General features: G+C 46.2%; 1 protein-coding gene across 3 annotated transcripts in view; it reads left to right on the plus strand.

The window, feature by feature from the left end:
- The window catches only part of ptprk (protein tyrosine phosphatase receptor type K), an 877,717-nt gene that overhangs the window by 793,889 nt on the left and 63,369 nt on the right, over window positions 1-20,459 (plus strand). For all 3 annotated transcript variants that reach the window (XM_072499228.1, XM_072499225.1, XM_072499226.1), the window contains 3 exons: window positions 11,196-11,293; window positions 17,418-17,534; window positions 19,208-19,362. In XM_072499228.1, coding sequence (XP_072355329.1) covers window positions 11,196-11,293; window positions 17,418-17,534; window positions 19,208-19,362 — 370 coding nt within the window. The remainder of the gene's footprint in view (window positions 1-11,195; window positions 11,294-17,417; window positions 17,535-19,207; window positions 19,363-20,459) is intronic.

Below are 20,459 nucleotides of genomic sequence, written 5' to 3' on the forward strand. Positions count from 1 at the left end.
TTAGGTGACCACATTTCACAGCAAGGTGTGCAACCTGACGCCGACAAGGTGCTGGCAATCAATGCCATGAAGACACCAGAGGACAAAAAGGCGGTCCTCCGCTTCCTCGGGATGGTAAATCTTCTCGGAAAATTCATTCCCAACATGGAATCCCACGCCACGGCCCCCCAGCATCTCGTTAAAAAGTCGACAGTGTTCCAGAAGGATTTAAATGACATGACGCTTCGGCTGCAGCGAATTCTTCTTCGTCTCCGCCAATATGACTTTGAACTCGTCTACACACCGGGCAAGGAGCTGATCGTCGCGGATGCCCTATCCCGATCCATCACCATGCCGTGTGAACCGGGCGACTTCATTCGCCGCATCGAGGCACAGGTGCAGTTGTGTGCCAGCAACTTCCCAGCCACTGATGAACGAGTTGTCCAGATGCGTGAAGAAACTGCCAAAGATCCTCTACTGCAGCGCATGATGCAACACCTTGCCCATGGCTGGCAAAAGGGGCAGTGCCACCAGTTCTTCAACGTTAAGGACAAGTTAACAGTTGTCGAGGGGATCCTTCTTAAACTAGATAGAATCGTCATTCCCCAAAGCATGCAAGCCATGGTGCTCAAGACAGATCCATGAGGGTCACCTTGGAGTCGATGCAGAGCTCGGCAGGCAGTCTACTGGCCTGGCATCAGCCAGGACATTGCCAACACGGTCCTCAACTGCACAACATGCCACAAGTTTCAACCAGCTCAGCCCAAGGAAACGCTGCTACAGCACGAGATTGTGACTTCTCCGTGGGGATAGACCTCTTTCACGCAAATGGGCGTGATTACGTGCTCTTGGTCGACTACTTCTTCAGCTACCCGGAAGTGGTGAAATTATCGGACCTCGCGTCCAAGTCAGTGATTAAAGCCTGCAAAGAGATGTTTGCCAGGCACAGCATACCATTCAGTAATGAGTGACAACGGCCCATGTTTCTACAGCGAAGAGTGGTCCGACTTTGCACAATCCTACCACTTCAGTCACATCACATCCAGTCCCCATACCCGCAATCAAACGGGAAGGCCGTAAAAGGGATCTATATTGTCAAGCGGTTGCTGTGCAAGGCTGCAGACTCCGCCTCGGACTTCAACCAGGCGCTGTTGGCATACAGGGCAAACCCCTCTGTCGACTGGTTTGTCTCCGGTGCAGCTGCTCATGAACCGCAACCTGAGGACGACTGTTCCAGCTATCCATGTTCCAGACCTTGACCGCCTCACGGTGCTGCAGAATGTGCAGCTATCCAGGGACCAGCAGAAGATCACGTATGATGCTCATGCCAAGGATCTACCTGCGCTGGCTCCAGACGATGTTGTTCACGTCCAGTTGCCTGAGTGAGGTTGGTCAGCCCCAGCTATTGTCGTCAGACAGGCTGCCTCCAGGTCCTTCGTTGCCAAATGGCTGATGGCTCCAATCTACGGCGCAACAGGAGGGTGCTACAAAAAGTTCCCTGACCACCACCTGCCGCACTTCTCCGCATATCATCATGCGTCCAACGGACATCTCGTACCACAGGGCCACCGATCTGGCAGCGATCCCGCCTATCCATGAGACCACCGACTTGGCAGCAATCTTGCCTGACCAAGTGCCGGCGTCCCGTCCCCCCTCCACCTCTGAGGCGATCAACAAGAATTCATCGCCCGCCATAAAGACTGAATCTATACACTTAAATCTTGTAAATTTTGTTCAATTTGCTCTGTATCTGCACAATAGATACCTTCCCATGTACATATGTTCATTCATTCACCACTTGTATATAATCATGCATGTATATATATACCGCCTTGTTCCAAAATTTACTTCAAAAAGGGGAGATGTCATAATATCCACTCATGGATATAATGAGATGCAGACAGGCAGTGATTGACAAACAGGATAACCAATGAACACACACGACACACAACAACCAATCACCAGACAGGACACCACTACTATAAAGCACACAGAGCATCAAGACTCTCCCTCTCTCTGCAGGACACAGCTACTGAGATAGTAAGAGTGCACAAGCCAGTGGGCACTATCACCATGAGGTAGAGAGTTAGTCTGGTCAAGCCAGTAGCTGGTTATTAGTTAGATTGATAGAGTGTCAACTCACAGCAGACTATGTACAGCAATCAGGAAATTCAATAAAACAGTGTTGGACCGTCTCCTGTTTCTAGTTTCACTGCATCCAGTTGCAGTCAACGTTGAACCAACTTACTTAACACATCAGGGTTCTGGTGTGAGGTGCTCCGGAGAGTGAACGCCTTCACGTCGTGCGCGAGGTTGGGGCTGATACAGATGAAGGTGGTATATAGAGCGCACCTCACAAGAGCGAGGATGAGCTGGCCCTTTGAGGGGGTAGAACATGTGTGTGAACGTTGCGGGGGGGGGGGGTGGTGGAAATCACGTTCATATGTTTTGGTCCTATCCAAAACTGGAGGATTACTGGAAGGAGGTTTTTAGTGTAATCTCGAAAGTGGTTCATGTGAAACTGGACCCGGGTCCTCGAGAGGCCATATTCGGGGTGTCGGACCAGCAACCTCTCCACCCTGTGCCCTGGCGTGGCAGGGGGGGACCTGTTAGAATTCTTGACTCTTGAGAAGGTTAAGTTTGAACTGAGGAGAAGAATGCTTCTACAATTCATGGTGTTATTCATTATGCACTTTCAAGAATTGGATATCATCAAACATTAGTGGGGGGAGGGTTGGGGGGGGAGGGGGTCTATATGTGTCAATGGTGACTGTAGGTGATTCCTGATTCCTTTTTGTTACTTGTTTATGTTAACATGCAGGCTGTTGTTTGGGGGTTGGTGGGAGGGTGGGATTGTTGTTGTTGATATGGGGATTGACATTATATCTGTTACTGCTTATTGTTTATTGTTGGTGGGTGCAAATTTGGGAGTAAATGTGAAAAAGGAGGAGAATAAAAATATTTAAAGAAAAATAGAGGGGGGCATGGTCTTGGGATTTTAAAGCCTCTCCTTGGAGCAAGAGATTTTCAGCTTCCGCCAATCTACAAATAAATTTACCTCAGCTGGGATTATGGTGACTACCTCGGCAACAAGTAATTAGCCTCTTATTGACCTCCGTATAGTTTCCCTTGCTGAGATTAGACTTTGTGGCCATGTTATTATTGAACACCAACTTGGCAGCATATAATAGATAGGGCATATTTTGGTTTAATGCTTGTTTTTATGAAAAAGCATAATTTTCCCCAACGGTCAATACTGTTTGAAATACACTGAAAAATATCGAGCTCTTTTCATTAGCACTGTCAAACATTTTTATGTTTATGAATAGTAACGTGGAAATGGAAAGTGAAGTTTAATGGAAATCCTGATACAAAATGGTATGTCGACAGTGGTTTAGCACAAAACCCATTGTTCTGGAAGCCAAGTTTGAATGGCTTTTTGGTTTGTAATACAATTGATTATAAGCTGCCGAATATTAAGTCGAGAAACTTTCAAACTTGAGATAGAATGTCAGGACAGTGGTGATAGTCCATTTTTATTGCAGTGGCTGCATTTAACTCTGCTACTGAGGCTTTCATTGTTTGAGTTGATGCTTTGTACAAGTTCTTTTTATATTCATGCAATCAAATGCGATGACCTTTACACATGGCATGCAATGTAATGTTTAAACGCAGGCTTCTTTTGAAGATCTATTCATAATTTTAAGTACTGTTATGACCAGGTGAGGAGGAGTGAACTTGCTCCCTTTTATTCAAATCCCTCAGTTAGTAGAAACAAATCTTTGCCCCATCTTTTCCAATCCAAGCATATTTACTTTTTAATAAGGAGTTTTTATTTACTAAACCCGAGGAAAATAATAAACGAGGTAACACATGTACTGATCTCAGAAATAGCGTCCAAATAGAATGAAAGGAATATATGATTGTCTATTGCTTGTCCTTGAGACATAATTGTTAAATGTTGCAGCCATTTGAAGTTATCTGGTTTTCTTTAAAAATCTTGGAGTGGGGCAGTGTTTAGCACTGCTGCCTCATGGTGCTGAGGACCCAAGTTCGATACCGGCCCCGGGTCACCGTCCATGTGGAGTTTGCAATTCTCCCCGCGTCTGCATGGGACTCACCCCCAAAACCCACAAAGATGTGCAGGGTAGGTGGATTGGCCACACTACATTGCCCCTTAATTTGAAAAAAAATGAATTGGGCACTTTAAATTTCTTTTTCAAAGTTCGTGGAGTTAAATTGAAGTTCAGGTATGTGCACCATGCTAGAGTTAATTTTAACTTCAGAGAGAAAGATTTTGTATTACTCTCTTCAGAAGTTTTTCTAGACGGCTTATCTCAATTTCTGGCTTGGCAAAGCAATTCTCCAACTCCTTTCTGTATATTTCAAAAAGGAAGTTTTTAAAATATATATATTTTATTCAAGTTTTTTGGCCAAACATAACAATACGTAGTGTTTCTTTTACACAACAATAAAGCAATATAAATAACCCTGGCCAGTTTTAGACAAATAAAGAAGTAATATATAAACAAAAACAAAAAACAAAACTAAATGGCAACTGCCTTGTCCAAAATAAATACTCTCCAAAAATACAATCCAATATACAATTACATATACCAAATACCTATACATATACAATAACATCCCTGAGAGTCCATCCGATTCCTTTCCCCCCCCGGGTTGCTGCTGTTATCTACTTCTTTTCCATTCCCTCTATCTTTCTGTGAGGTAGTCGACGAACGGTTGCCACCGCCTGGTGAACCCCTGAGCCGAACCCCTTAACACAAACTTAATCCGTTCTAACTTTATGAACCCTGTCATATCGTTTATCCAGGTCTCCACCCCCGGGGGTTTGGCTTCCTTCCACATTAACAATATCCTGCGCCGGGCTACAAGGGACGCAAAGGCCAACACGTCAGCCTCTCTTGCCTCCTGCACTCCCGGCTCTTCTGCAACCCCAAATATAGCCAACCCCCAGCTTGGTTCGACCCGGACCCGCACCACTTTCGAAAGCACCTTTGCCACCCCCACCCAGAACCCCTGTAGTGCCGGGCATGACCAGAACATGTGGGTGTGATTCGCTGGGCCTCTCGAGCATCTCGCACACCTATCCTCTACCCCAAAAAATTTACTAAGCCGTGCTCCAGTCATATGCGCCCTGTGTAGCACCTTAAATTGTATCAGGCTTAACCTGGCACACGAGGACGATGAGTTTACCCTACGTAGGGCATCAGCCCACAGCCCCTCCTCAATCTCCTCCCCCAGTTCTTCTTCCCATTTCCCTTTCAGCTCATCTACCATGATCTCCCCCTCGTCCCTCATCTCCCTGTATATGTTCGCCACCTTACCGTCCCCCACCCATGTCTCTGAGATCACTCTATCCTGCATTTCCTGCGTCGGGAGCTGCAGGAATTCTCTCACCTGTTGCCTCACAAAAGCCCTCAATTGCATATGCCGAAATGCATTCCCTTGGGGCAACCCATATTTCTCCGTCAGCGCTCCCAGACTCGCAAACGTCCCATCTACAAATAGATCACTTAGTTTTACTACCCCAGCTCTTTGCCATGCTCCAAATCCCCCATCCATTCTCCCCGGAACGAACCTATGATTGTTTCTTATCGGGGACCGCACCGCAGCTCCCGTCCCTCCCCTATGCCGTCTCCACTGCCCCAAAATTTTCAATGTAGCCACCACCACCGGGCTTGTGGTGTATTTCTTTGGTGAGAACGGCAGCGGCGCCATCACCATTGCTTGCAGGCTGGTCCCCCTGCAGGACGCCCTCTCCAATCTCTTCCACGCCGCTCCCTCCCCTTCTCCCATCCACTTACACACCATTGAAACATTGGCGGCCCAGTAGTACTCACTTAAGCTCGGTAGTGCCAGCCCCCCCCCCCCCCCCCCTGTCCCTACTACACTGCAAGAATCCCCGCCTCACTCTCGGGGTCTTCCCAGCCCACACAAAACTCATAATGCTCTTCTCAATTCTTTTGAAAAAAGCCTTCGTGATCACCACCAGGAGGCACTGGAACACAAAAAGGAATCTCGGGAGGACCACCATTTTAACCGCCTGCACCCTACCTGCCAATGACAGGGACACCATGTCCCATCTCTTGAAATCCTCCTCCATCTGTTCCACCAACCGTGTTAAATTAAGCCTATGTAATGTACCCCAATTCTTGGCTATCTGGATCCCCAGGTACCGGAAGTCCCTTGTTACCTTCCTCAACGGTAAATCCACTATCTCTCTGCTCTGTTCCCCCGGATGCACCACAAATAGCTCACTTTTCCCCATGTTCAGCTTATACCCTGAAAAATCCCCAAACTCCCCAAGTATCCGCATTATCTCTGGCATCCCCTCCGCCGGGTCCGCCACATATAGCAACAAATCATCCGCATACAGAGATACCCGGTGTTCTTCTCCCCCCCCCTAAGTACTCCCCTCCACTTCCTGGAACCCCTCAGTGCCATGGCCAGGGGTTCAATCACCAATGCAAACAATAACGGGGATAGAGGACATCCCTGCCTCGTCCCTCTATGGAGCCGAAAATAGTCAGACCCCCGTCCATTCGTGACCACTCTCGCCATCGGGGCCCTATACAGCAACTGTACCCACCTGATATACCCGTCCCCAAAGCCAAATCTCCTCAACACCTCCCACAAATAATCCCACTCCACTCTATCAAATGCTTTCTCGGCATCCATCGCCACCACTATCTCCGCTTCCCCCTCTGGTGGGGGCATCATCATTACCCCTAGCAGCCTCCGTATATTTGTATTTAGCTGTCTCCCCTTCACAAACCCAGTTTGGTCCTCATGGACCACCCCTGGGACACAATCCTCTATCCTCGTTGCCATTACCTTGGCCAGAATCTTAGCATCCACATTCAGGAGGGAAATGGGCCTGTATGACCCGCATTGCAGCGGGTCTTTTTCCTTCTTTAGGAGGAGCGATATCGTTGTCTCTGACATAGTCGGGGGCAGCTGCCCCCTTTCCCTCGCCTCATTAAAGGTTCTCATCAGTAGCAGGGCCAGCAAGTCCAAATATTTCTTATAGAATTCAACTGGGAATCCGTCTGGACCCGGGGCCTTCCCCGCCTGCATGCTTCCAATCCCTTTCACTACTTCCTCCGTCTCAATCTGTGCTCCCAGCCCCACTCTCTCCTGTTCCTCCACCTTAGGAAATTCCAGCTGATCCAGAAAGCACATCATTCTCTCCTTCCCGTCCGGGGGCTGCGCTTCATATAATCTTTCATAAAATGCCTTGAACACTCCATTCACTCTCTCCGCTCCCCGCTCCATCTCTCCCTCCTCATCTCTCACCCCCTATCTCCCTCGCTGCTCCCCTTTTCCTCAGTTGGTGGGCCAACAACCTACTCGCCTTCTCCCCATATTCGTACTGTACACCCTGTGCCTTCCTCCATTGTGCCTCTGCCTTACCCGTAGTCAACAAGTCAAATTCTACATGTAGCCTTTGCCTTTCCCTGTATAGTCCCTCCTCCGGTGCCTCCGCGTATTGTCTGTCCACCCTCAGCACTTATTTCAGCAACCGCTCCCTTTCCCTACCCTCCTGCTTTCCTTTATGTGCCCTAATAGATATCAGCTCCCCTCTAACCACTGCCTTCAGTGCCTCCCAGACCACTCCCACCTGTACCTCCCCATTATCATTAATTTCCAAGTACCTTTCAATACACCCCCTCACCCTTAAACACACCCCCTCATCTGCCAATAATCCCATGTCCTATCTCCAGGTCCACCCAGTGTGGAGCATGATCCGAGATGGCTATAGCCGTGTACTCCGTCCCCGCCACCTTTGGGATCAGTGCCCTTCCCAAAACAAAAAAATCTATTCGTGAAAATACTTTATGTACATAGGAGAAAAACGAAAACTCCTTACTCCTAGGTCTACTAAATCTCCAGGGATCTACTCCTCCCATCTGCACCATAAAATCCTTAAGTACCCTAGCTGCAGCCGGCATCCTTCCGGTCCTGGACCTCGATCTGTCCAGCCCTGGGTCCAGCACCGTATTAAAGTCTCCACCCATTACCAACTTCCCCACTTCTAGGTCCGGGATTCGTCCTAACATACGCCTCATAAAATTGGCATCATCCCAGTTCGGGGCATACACGTTCACTAATACCACCGCCTCCCCTTGCAGTTTGCCACTCACCATCACGTATCTGCCCCCACTATCCGCCACTATAGTCTTTGCCTCAAACATTACCCGCTTCCCCACTAGTATGGCCACCCCCCTGTTTTTTTGCATCTAACCCGAATGAAACACCTGCCCCACCCATCCTTTGCGAAGTCTAACCTGGTCTGTCCGCTTCAGATGCGTCTCCTGAAGCATAACCACATCTGCCTTAAGTTTCTTTAGGTGTGCGAGTACCCGTGCCCTCTTAATCGGCCCGTTCAGCACTCTCACATTCCACGTGATCAACCGGGTTGAGGGGCTCTTTACCCCCCACCCCTTGACGACTAGCCATTTCCTTTTTCAATCCAGCTCCTCACCCGGTTCCCACGTAGCTGTATCCCCCCCCCAGGCGGCGCCCCACTGCCCCGACCCCCCCCCCCTCCCATACCAGCTCCCCCTTCTCCCCAACAGCAGCAACCCTGTTAACCCCCCCCCCCCCCCCCCGCTAGATCCCAAGCTAGCGTAATTGCACCCCCCATGTTGCTCCCAGAAGTCAGCAAACTCTGGCCGACCTCGGCTTCCCCCCGTGACCTCGGCTCACACTGTGCGAGGCCCCCTCCTTCCTGCTTCCCTGTTCCCGCCATGATTACCATAGCGCGGGAACAAAGCCCGCGCTTCCCTTTTTGGCCCCGCCCCCAATGGCCGGAGCCCACAGCTCCTCATCCTCCCTCACCCCCTCCCCCATGACATGGGAAAGAGAGAGAAGTTACAGGGTCGCAGGTTTAACAATCTGGGAAGTCCTCTCTTCCCCCTTTTCCCCCCTTCATCCCACAAATTCACGCCCCCCACTTTTGTCCCAAACGTTCTTTTTCTGGCCCGCTCACTCCAGCTTCTCCTCGACAATAAATGTCCACGCCTCGTCTGCCGTTTCAAAATAGTGGTGTTTCCCTAGATGTGTGACCCACAGTCTTGCCGGTTGCAACATTCCGAATTTGACCTTCCTTTTATGCAACACCGCCTTGGCCCGATTAAAGCTTGCCCTCCTTCTCGCCACCTCCGCACTCCAATCTTGATACACGCGGATCACCGCATTCTCCCACCTACTGTTCCGAGTTTTCTTGGCCCATCTGAGGACCATCTCTCTGTCCTTGTATCGGAGAAATCTCACAACTATTGCTCGAGGAATTTCTCCAGCCCTCGGTCTTCGCGCCATAACCCGATAGGCTCCCTCCACCTCCAGCGGACCCGTCGGGGCCTCCGATCCCATTAACGAATGCAGCATCGTGCTCACATATGCCCCGACGTCCGCCCCTTCTACACCTTCGGGAAGACCAAGAATCCTTAAGTTCTTCCTCCTCGCATTGTTCTCCAGCATCTCCAGCCTTTCCACGCATCTTTTGTGTTGTGCCTCGTGGATCTCCGTTTTCACCACCAGGCCCTGTATGTTGTCCTCATTCTCAGCAGCCTTTGCCTTCATGACCTGAAGCTCCTGTTCCTGGGTCTTTTGCTCCTCCTTTAGCCCCTCAATCGCTTGTAATATCGGGGCCAACAGCTCCTTCTTCATCTCCTTTTTGAGTTCATCTACGCAACGCCGCAGGAACTCTTGTTGGTCAGGACCCCATATTAAACTGCCTCCATCCGACGCCATCTTGCTTTGTGCCTGCCTTCCTGGCCGCTGCTCTTGAGGATCCACTGCAATCCGGCTACTTTTCTCTCTTTTTTCCATCCGTGTCCAGGGGGGATTCCCTTCTGGATTACCGCACAGTATTATTTGCCGTTAAAATTGCCGATGGGGCTCCTATTAAGAGCCCAAAAGTCCGTTCCACCGGGAGCTGCCGAAACGTGCGACTTAGCTGGTCATCGCCGCACCCGGAAGTCCCTTCAAAAAGGAAGTTGATTGACATGTCTTGCAGTCCTTGTTGTCAAACAAGCAATCACATTTTAAATTTTCCATCTCAGATACTTTTGAAATATTTCAAGATGGCGGAAACCACCAAGATTGACTTGGTCCATCCTCCATTGCAGGTTTTGAATTTCTGTTGGGTATATGACTGGTTAGCAGTTCTCATTGATTAAAATTCAGCATTTTACATTTTTAATGCCTTTAGAAAGTTCCTCTTTGAAGTGTAGATTGCACCCTGAGCTGTTAAATTCCATGCAACCTGTCAGGGTTGGTCTGCAGTGTAACCATATAGCAACTTTCTAGAAAAGGTCAACTTACAATTCCAATTGAACTGGAATCTTGTCCACTGGTGACCGTTTTCAGGATGTCGGACTGGAGTGAATGCACTTTGTCTCACTGATTGGCTGGAGGCAAGATCTGCTGAGGTGAAGGTCTTGGCCTCTGCCCATATGGCTGGTACTGATGTACTGATGACAGTAGAGTCGAGCATTTTGACATGTTCAGTTGAATATAATGCTAGGACATGTATTATAATAACATTAAAGCATATGAACTTCAGTTAATTTTCTGGTATATTGATACCAATGTGCTAAATATTGTTTCTAAATGTTCTGCATTCATGGCAATGGGTGGAGGAACACTGCTTCTTTAAACAAGCACATGAAATACTGGTCACAGCAAGTTAATCAGCTTCTGAACAATAAAAGATAGGTGGTTATTTCAGGTATTCAAAATGGAAGGAGACTAAGTAACTTAAGCTTGGGGGCTATGAGATCATGAGAGTTTGGGGAGAATATAGTAGGCAGAATTATAAATTGGGAATGCTGATTACTTTTGAAGATTTTTGTATATGATCCATCATTGCCTTTCCAAAAGCAGTTTGGGGGCCATTGATCCCACTAATCAATCAGCAAAAATTACTATTGACCTTTGGTGATGGTGCCAATATTCTGACTGCACAATCCTGAAATAAAGCTTGTTGCACTGACACACTTGTATGATTTCTTGATATGCATTCCAGGTAGTGAGACTCCACATCAGAAGTGTAGATTCAGGAAATTGCCACTGATATTCTTAGATAAAAATGAATCAGAATGTTAATGTTATGATCTGTGTATGAATCATTCTGTGATTGTACATATATACTGTTATTTATATGTTATGGTTCCTCCATCTTCTAGGACCAGTACATGAAACTGTGTATGATTTCTGGAGAATGGCTTGGCAAGAGCAGTCAGTTTGTATTGTCATGGTGACAAATCTGGTGGAAGTTGGAAGAGTAAGTCTGATTTTAATAGAAAAGAATGAATGCTTTGGAATTAATTTTAAAGTTTGAAGAAATATCCATTTTTATTATTTGTTCACAGGATGTGGGCATCACTGGCTAAGTTAGTATTTATTATTCATCCCTAATTTCCCATGAGAAAGGTGGAGAGCCACATTTTGAACCACTGCAATCTACCTTGTTTAGGTATCGCAAGTGTTATTAGGGGAGTTCCAGGATTTTGACAAGGGCAAATGTAGGAACGTGATATATTTCCAAATTGGAGTGAAACTTGCAGGTGGCGATGATCCCCTATGTTTGGTCCCTCTCCTCTTTCTCGGTCGTAGAATTCATGGCATGTAAGGTTTTATCAAAGGAAACTTGGTGAGTTGCTGAAGTCCATCTTGTAAATGAAAGGGTTGAATGTTGAAGAAAGTGGCTGATCAAGAGAGTTTCTACTATGCTGGATGATGTCAGGCTCTTCAAGTGTTGTTGGAGATGCACTCATCCTGACAAGCGGAAGGTATTCCATCACACTCCTGAGTTGTGTCTTGTAGATGCAGTCTTTGGGGAATCAGAAGGTGAGTTACTCGCTACAGAATTTCCAGCCTCTGGCCTTCTCTTAAAGCCACAGTATTCATTGTGGTGTTGGGTGTTCTGAGGTACAGATGAACCAACACGGTTGTATTTGGTACAACGCTGTTTTATTTCAACTTGTTATTTACAGATCTGTCCTGGTACTCAGCACGTGGTGACTCTGAGTGTGTTGTTAATCAGGTCCTGTCCTTGTCCTGGTCTCCAAATCTCCTGGCCACCAGGTGTCGTGTTTCTTCTCTTATACTGTCTCTGTCCTTGTCTGTGATTGGCTGTCATGTTATGTGTGCTGATTTGTCTGTTGGTCTGTCTATCATGATGTGTGTGTTTGAATATCATGACATCCCCACTTTTTTACAAGATTATGTGCCTACGTGGTTATAAATATGAATGTGTCGTGAGTGCAGCTAAAAGTGTGTGCGTGATATTTACAGCAGGTACATGTGGCGTGACTATATACATGGGGCGATGTCGGGTGTGTCATGCTAACGAGGTTGTACCATAACAAAACAAGAAGAAAAAACATTGAAGTGTGGTCCGGTCAAACGTGATCTGGAATCATAAAACAGTGACATGTTACAATACAATAGTTTCTAAACTTTAACGTGTGAACAGTCTCATAAGTCCAATCTAGTAGGTGTGCGACGAATTCGGGTTGACCGCCTCAAGGGTGGGTCGAGAACCACCGGCTGAGGTGCGAGCCTGGCCACGGGTGGCGACAGAAGTGGCATGGTATATGGCAGCTCCACGAAGTCACTATCAGGAACCATTAGAGGACGCGGCGTCTGTGTGTGGTTCCGTTGCGAGCGTGGAAGTAGGCGAAAGGCTTGCCAATTGCGCCTACGCACCGATCCATCCGTCATGCGTACCAGGAACGAGGTGGAGTCTTTTTCTTTTTATGTTTGTGGTGGTGCCGTCGGATGGCATCTTGTAGCTGATGGGTCGTTGACATTGTTGACATCGTTGACAAACTAGAACCTTGCATCTGATAGGAAAATGCTATCTGGCCAGGCTGTGGTGCAGCAAATCCTGGGCAGTAACTAAGGCATCCAGTCTGTAGTGCAGATTGCGCTGGCGGTAGTCCTCCTTCGGTCTTGATTCCATTAGTGGGCAATCCGCAGTGCTGGCCTGTTTGAGAATATGCTGCATAGACTGCTGGCTGCTGCAGGCTTCAATACTGGGTTTGTCCAGCGTGAGCTGTCATTGGCCGCACTGTCGGTGTGGAAAAAATGTGTGGACATAGCTGTAGTGAAAATTGGTGTATTCCTCTTGGACTGTCGCTGCCGCTTGTTATTGCTGACCCAGTGTGGTTGTCACGTGATCCATCTGCTGTCACCCTGAGCGTGCCATCACTGAGGTTGCGACACTGCCTGTCTGGAGTAAAGTCTGGCTTACGTGAATCAGAGTCGGCGTTTGGTTGCCCCCCATCTGGAGTCTGGTCTGTTTTTTGTTGATGATCCCCGTCCGGAGTCTTAGCAGGTTCACTGGAGTCAGCTGAGATTTCTTGAAGCTGCACATCTGGAGTCGGAACATGCAGGAATGCATTGACTAGTGGAGAGGTTCGAGCAATTGAGGGTGGAAGTAGTGTGGTGTCACCGTAGTTACCAGTGATCTCACCGTGATAGTCGAGTGCCTCTGTACGCACTAGCTGAGTTCTGTCACTTTGCACCTCTTGCATGGGAAGTGGGATGCTGTCGTCACTCGTTTCACATACCATGGATAGATCCTCAGTAGCTGTTCACTAGGGTTGGGTAAATTGTCAGAGTTTTCATCTGGTTGTGCAAACCATGTCGGTGGACTGTCATTGCCTTGCCGTTGTCCTCATTTGGGCTTTTCTTCTTTGGAATTTTAAATCTTCCCCCAGACATTGCAGAACCTTGTGCATTTCCCTCAATTTCTCCCATATGTAGGGCATCAAATGTTGGATCCAATGTTTCTTTTGTCATTGTACTAGTTTCCAAAGAACAGTCCGTTTCAATTTTCTTCTCAGTTACTTCATATGTATCTTTTTCTAATGTACATGCCTTCATAGTCTCTGGGTCTGATTTTGCTGGGACTGGCATAGTCACAGTCTCTCTTTTACTGTTCTCAATTGCCCACATTCTACTCCCCAGACATAAATGCTTAATCTCTGGAGTTAATGTGGTACAATGGATAATCGGGTCGACCTTATCTGCATCTTCACCATCACTGGAAAGCACAATTGGTTCACTTGAAACTGCTGCGGGTTTTAAGTGCTTTGTGTGGCTCCTCGATGTCGGTGTCCTCAGGATTCTTGCTCCAATGTTCTGCTCATTTATCAGTGGAGTGTGCATAGGTTCAATGCGATTAATATTCCCCTCAGGGTTTGAAGAGCCATTACTGACTAACTGCTGGTCTCTGAAGTTGGGACTTTGCGGTTTTGTGTTGAAGGGAGACAGTTGTTCCTGCTGTAGATATGATTCAGGTTGTGTTATTTCCATTCAATGAGGATCAATGGCTTGTCCATTTTTTCGATCCGTACTAAAACAATGGCAATTTTCAGTCTGCTCCTTGCAAGTTAGACATACAAGTAATTTCTTTAGCAAATCCTCAGCATCCTTCTGTGACTGTGCAGCATTATTAATATCTCTTCGGCTATAATGATCCTGAAGGTCAGCGCATAATCCTTTTTTCTTCGGGCTTGGAAGAGGCGATTCCTTTGGCTTGTCTTCATTTGGGCTTGAACAGTCATCAGTGCTGTGCCCTTCATTGTAGCATGATAGACCGTCATGGTCGTCCTGCTGTGCAGTGGAGCATGGTAGACTGTTATAGCCTTCTTGCTGTTTACGTGAGCATGGCAGACTTGCATCGTCTGCCGCTAGTTGGTCAGAGGAGGTTGCTAGACCCTCATGGTCTTGTTCCTGCAAGGACTGCGCATCGGAGTCATGCGTTTCTGCCATTGTGGAGTCTGTCCACGAGCTTGCTGTGGAGTCTTGTGATACTGGAGTCACTTCTTGTGCATGCAAGGACTGGGGTGTGGAGTCTTGCATGTCTTCTTTCATAGAGTCGGGAACACTGAGCGGGACGTGGATCATGCTCTGTGGGCTTGTACCGCTCTCTGTCTCTTAATTTCAGGCTGCAGCATCATCCTGCACTGATGAGTTGGGACGTCATATCTGCTGGGTTGAAGATCCTCAAATCCGAAGAATGAATCCGCATCTGCGGCGGATTCAATGTGGGGGTCGCCAATGTTCAACACGAAAGGTTCGTCCGGGTCGTAGTCGTCTAGGACCATGGAGCTGTCATTGGGCTCGCGAGGTCCGGAAAAAATGTAAAGATCGGTATCGAAGTATTCGAGGTCGGAATCATCGGTTTGTGCGTAGGTAACTGCTTGTTGCAGGGTTCTTCGGAGGTTAAATTCATTTCCTGATTCAATTTGAGGCATTGTGCTGTCATTCCAGGTGAAGGAAGGTTGTTTTACAGCTTTAAAAGATTTTTTCTTTGATTTGGGACGTTTCCCCTTTAAATTGGATTTGGGACGTTTCCCCTTTAAATTGGTGCGGTCTGGGGCCTCTGACGTCATGACGCGCGTGACGTAGCACGTAGGAAGCGATTGCGCATGCGCAGATCGCTGTTCCTTTACCGATGGCCGTTTTCTTGATTGCGCATGCGCGGCGTCTCGCGGATGCGCAAACGAACCTTCCGGTTCTGCGCACTTCTCGCGCAACTGCGCTAGTGTAATACCTTTAGCAAGATGGCCGTCGACCTTGACCCAAATCTCTCTCAGGTCCGGGATTTCGGCCTCTGGGAATTCGGCCTCCGGGATCCCGGCCACGAGGTGAGTACTGCCGCTTTTCTTACCTTTCCTTGCCGATTGGAGTGTGTTTTCCTCACAAGTATTTAGCGAACTTGTCCAGGACTGCCTGGAAATCGTACCTGTTTTGCCCCTTGGAGAACTTGAATTTTGTAAAGATTTCTTCTGCTCTTGCACCGGCGATGGGGAGGAGAAACTCTATTTTTTCATCATCGGCCAGGTCTTTAAGTTCGGCTGCCACCAGGAAGAATTCAAACGGTTGCCGGAATCGCTGCCAGTTTTCGCGGAGATCGCCGTGGCACTGGAGCGGCTGCGGAACCGGGAGCTCGTACATCTTGCCTGGGTATTGCTGGTTGTCTCTGTATGCTGAGGTATGGCGGCAGGTATCGATCCACTCACTAGGTACCATGTGGTGTTGGGTGTTCTGAGGTACAGATGAACCAACACGGTTGTATTTGGTACAACGCTGTTTTATTTCAACTTGCTATTTACAGTTCTGTCTTGATACTCTGCACGTGGTGACTCCCTGTGTGTGATGTTAATCAGGTCCTGTCCTTGTCCTGGTTTCCAGATCTACTGGCCACCAGGTGTCGTGTTTCTTCTCTTATACTGTCTCTGTCCTTGTCTGTGATTGGCTGTCGTGTTATGTGTGCTGATTTGTCTGTTGGTCTGTCTATCAAGATGTGTGTGTTTGAATATCATGACATTCATGTCATGGGTTCAGTTAAATTTCTGGTCAGTGGTAACCGCAGCTTGTTGATGGAGATTCACCGCTGATAATGTAATTGGATGTCTGGAGGCACGGTTATTTTCTCTCCCGTTGGAAAAGTTAATTTGCTGGTATTTTTGTCCTGTGAGTAATGATTGCCACTTAACTGTCCAATTCTTAATGTTGTCCAGGTCTTGTTGCTATCAAGCACGGAATCTTAATTATTAATTATTAATCAGAATATATGGAAATATGGAAAATCTTTTTTTTAAATCACTGACATTTAATTTGTAGATTTCTTTGAATTTCTTCCTCTTTGAAAATGATTACGTACAATTTGTGTGGCTGTATGTTATGTAATATCCTCTGATCACAAAGTCAAACAAATGTCTTTATTTGTTACTTGGATTCATGTTTGTCTCCATTCGTGTTTATTTGGATGACCTGTTGGAAAACAGAATTTCACTTTAGGAGGAGGTAACTACAGGGAAAGACTGCATTATGTATGACTAATTCACTCTATAATGCAACATATTTTGAACGAAAATGATACGCCAAAGTGATATTGAACACAGTTAAAAAAACAAATAATTTTCTGATATACTCATACCGCATTTGTTTAACACCTTTATGAACTAATTTTGGCTTTGCGTTGACACACAAGCTTGCAGTACAACTTCAAAGGGAAGAAGAATGAGATTTTCTGTGGAAAATATTCTTGGGGTTTAAGTTTGAAATCATTTGGCATGTATGCCAGGTGCATTTTCAACGATCCATCCATTCATTGGATTTCCTGGGTTTGTTATAAACTCACCTGGACTCGGTTTGAATGTTTAGAAAGCAAGGATTTTCCTGTCCTCATTTAGACATGTAAAATTTCCATCTGTTGGCAAAGAATTCTGAGTTTTCAAATATACAAAGAAACTTCCTGGCAATAGAGCTGTTGGTATTCCAGCTAAGCTGGCACAAAGCAATGAGATACTGTACCAAAACCAGGAACTATAATATAAATTATCACTATAGTTCTCAACCATTTGAACATTTTTATTCAAATACTTAAGGTGAAATGCTACAAATATTGGCCAGACGATTCTGAAGTTTATGCGGATTTTAAAGTTACTTTCATGGAAGAGGAACCGCTTGCAGAATATGTAGTTCGAACATTTACATTAGAAAGGGTAAGCCGATTTATCTTAATTTTCTTCATTGTCGTTTCTCTCTGGCATGTAGCGAATATTTACCTAATAATATTTAAGAAAATGGAACTCTGGAAGACTGAACATTCAAATTATGTTTTACTTTCAATATCTAAATTTAACAAACGGGAAATATCTACAACTAAATTAATTGGTATTTTACATTGAACCAAAAATAATTGATAAGCAAAGCAGCTGACAGTGGCAAATGCAATTTCACACTAATACTTGCAACTGTGCAATATATTAAGCCTGATCTGTAGCCTCACCATAGAATCATAGAATTCCAACAGTGCAGAAGGAGGACATTCGGCCCATTGAGTCAGCGCCGACCTGCCAAAAGAGCACCCTGCCTAGACCCACTGCCTCACTCTATCCATGTAACCCCACCTAACCTAATCTTTGGACACAAAGGGGCAATTTAGCATGGCCAATCCACCTAACCTGCACATCTTTGGCATGTGGGAGGAAACCGGAGCACCCGGAGAAAACCCACACAGATACAGGGAAAAAGTGCAAACTCCACACACTGACCCAAGGCTGAAATTGAACATGGGTCCCTGGTGCTGTGAGGCAGTAGTACTAACCACTGTCCTGCTAAAGCTGGCAACAAATGTGTATGCATATCAGCAGTGCGTTTTCAACACCAATTGGATTTTATATTTCAGTGAAAACTTAATTGAAGGCTGCTAATATACATTATAAGAAGTCTTGCAACACCAGGTTAAAGTCCAACAGGTTTGCTTCAAATCACTAGCTTTCGGAGCACTGCTCCTTCCTCAGGTGAATGAAGAGATCGGTTCCAGAAACATATACATAGACAAAGCCAAAAATGCAAGACGATACTTTGAATGCGAGTCTTTGCAGGTAATTAAGTCTTTACAGGTCGAGAGAAAAAGATAACCACAGGTTAAAGAGGTGTGAATTGTCTCAAGCCAGGACAGTTGGTAGGATTTCGCAAGCCCAGGCGAGATGGTGGAGGGTGAATGTAATGCGACATGAATCTAAGATCCCGGTTGATGCCGTACTCATGTGTGCGGAATGTGGCTATAAGTTTCTGCTCGGCGATTCTGCGTTGTCGCGCATCTTGAAGGCTGCCTTGGAGAACACTTACCCGAAGATCAGAGGCTGAATGCCCTTGACTGCTGAAGTGTTCCCTGACTGGAAGGGAACATTCCTGCCTGGCGATTGTCACGCGATGTCCATTCATCCGTTGTCGCAGCATCTACATGGTCCCGCCAATGCACCACGCTTCAGGACATCCTTTCTTTGAAAAACTGGAAGCTATAAGATTTTCATTATCGTTTTGAAGGAACCGAAGGTGATGTAGTGATTCAGTCATTAAATTGAGCATTGGATGAAGTAAGTATTCAGTGCGCACAACTTAAGAAAGGATGAAATGCTGAATGGAAGTGGTAATGGATGTGAAATCGAGCAAAGCAAAAGAGTGTAGACCAATGTGAAACTTTTAGTTACTAGATTCTGAATTATCTACTACAACAATAATTTGAGAGGAATGTAAATGATTATTAATGTAGCTCTGACAAGAGGCCGCAATATGTTTCGAATTTATGCAAATAAGCAAATATATAACTTGTGAATTTGGCGACGGAAACATTGCATTGTCCCTATTTTGAATTTTCTTTCCTTCTCAGAGAGGTTTTGATGAAATTCGTGAAGTTAAACAGTTTCATTTCACTGGTTGGCCTGACCATGGTGTACCTTATCATGCAACTGGTTTACTGGCATTTATCCGTCGTGTGAAAATCTCAAATCCTGCAGGAGCAGGACCAGTAGTTGTACATTGCAGGTTAGCTGTACTTCTTATATTTACTTCTATAATATCATTAAACTTTTTAAGTGATTTAAAACTGACTTTGTATACATCTGTGACATTAACGTCTGCTGATATTGCCTGATTCACTGTTTCCAGTATTGTTTCTTTTTATTTTCTGAGATATAGAATCATAGAATCCCTACAGTGCAGAAGGAAGGAGACCATGTGGCCCATCAAGTCTGCTCTGACCCTCTGAAAAAACACCCTACCTAGGCCCACTCCCCAGTTCCATCCCTGTAAACCCACCTAACCTTTAGACACAAAGGGCAATTTAGCATGGTCAATCCACCTGACCATCACTCTTTGGACTGTGGGAGGAAAACGGAGCACCGGAGGAAACCCACGCAGACACAGTAGAACATACAAACTCTACACCGACAATCACCCATGATCGGAATTGAACCCGGGTACCTGGTGCTGTGAGGCAGCAGTGCTAACCGCGGTGTCTCCATGCCGCTCATATGTATCCTTACTCTTGAGGCACTCAATATTATGCATTAACATTAAAATTAATTACTAATGTGGGAAAGGGAACAATTCTCTTTGGTGGAATTGAATGGCTTCTAGGGGATCAAATTCAAAAAATACTGGGCTAATTTTGGGTCAGTGAAGCATTTTGATAGGTATTACACAAAGATAGATAGGAAAGTAAGTTGTGAAAAGGGCATACCCTATGTCCTTTGCAAACTCTTAGTAAGTGGACAAAAGTTTGACTAATGTGGAAAAATGTGAACTTGTCCACTTGGAAGGATAGGAAAGCAGTGTATTATTTGAATTGCGAGACATTGCAGAACTCTGAAATACAAGGGATCTGAGTATCCTGTACATGAATCACAAAATGGTCACCGCATTATAGGAAGGACGTGGAGGCTTTGGAGCGGGTGCAGAGGAGATTTACCAGGATGTTGCCTGGTATGGAGGGAAAATCTTATGAGGAAAGGCTGACGGACTTGAGGTTGTTTTCGTTGGAGAGAAGAAGGTTAAGAGGAGACTTAATAGAGGCATACAAAATGATCAGGGGGTTGGATAGGGTGGACAGTGAGAGCCTTCTCCCGCGGATGGATATGGCT

This window comes from Scyliorhinus torazame, chromosome 4, assembly GCF_047496885.1.
Source record: "Scyliorhinus torazame isolate Kashiwa2021f chromosome 4, sScyTor2.1, whole genome shotgun sequence".
In the NCBI taxonomy this organism is placed as follows: domain Eukaryota; kingdom Metazoa; phylum Chordata; class Chondrichthyes; order Carcharhiniformes; family Scyliorhinidae; genus Scyliorhinus; species Scyliorhinus torazame.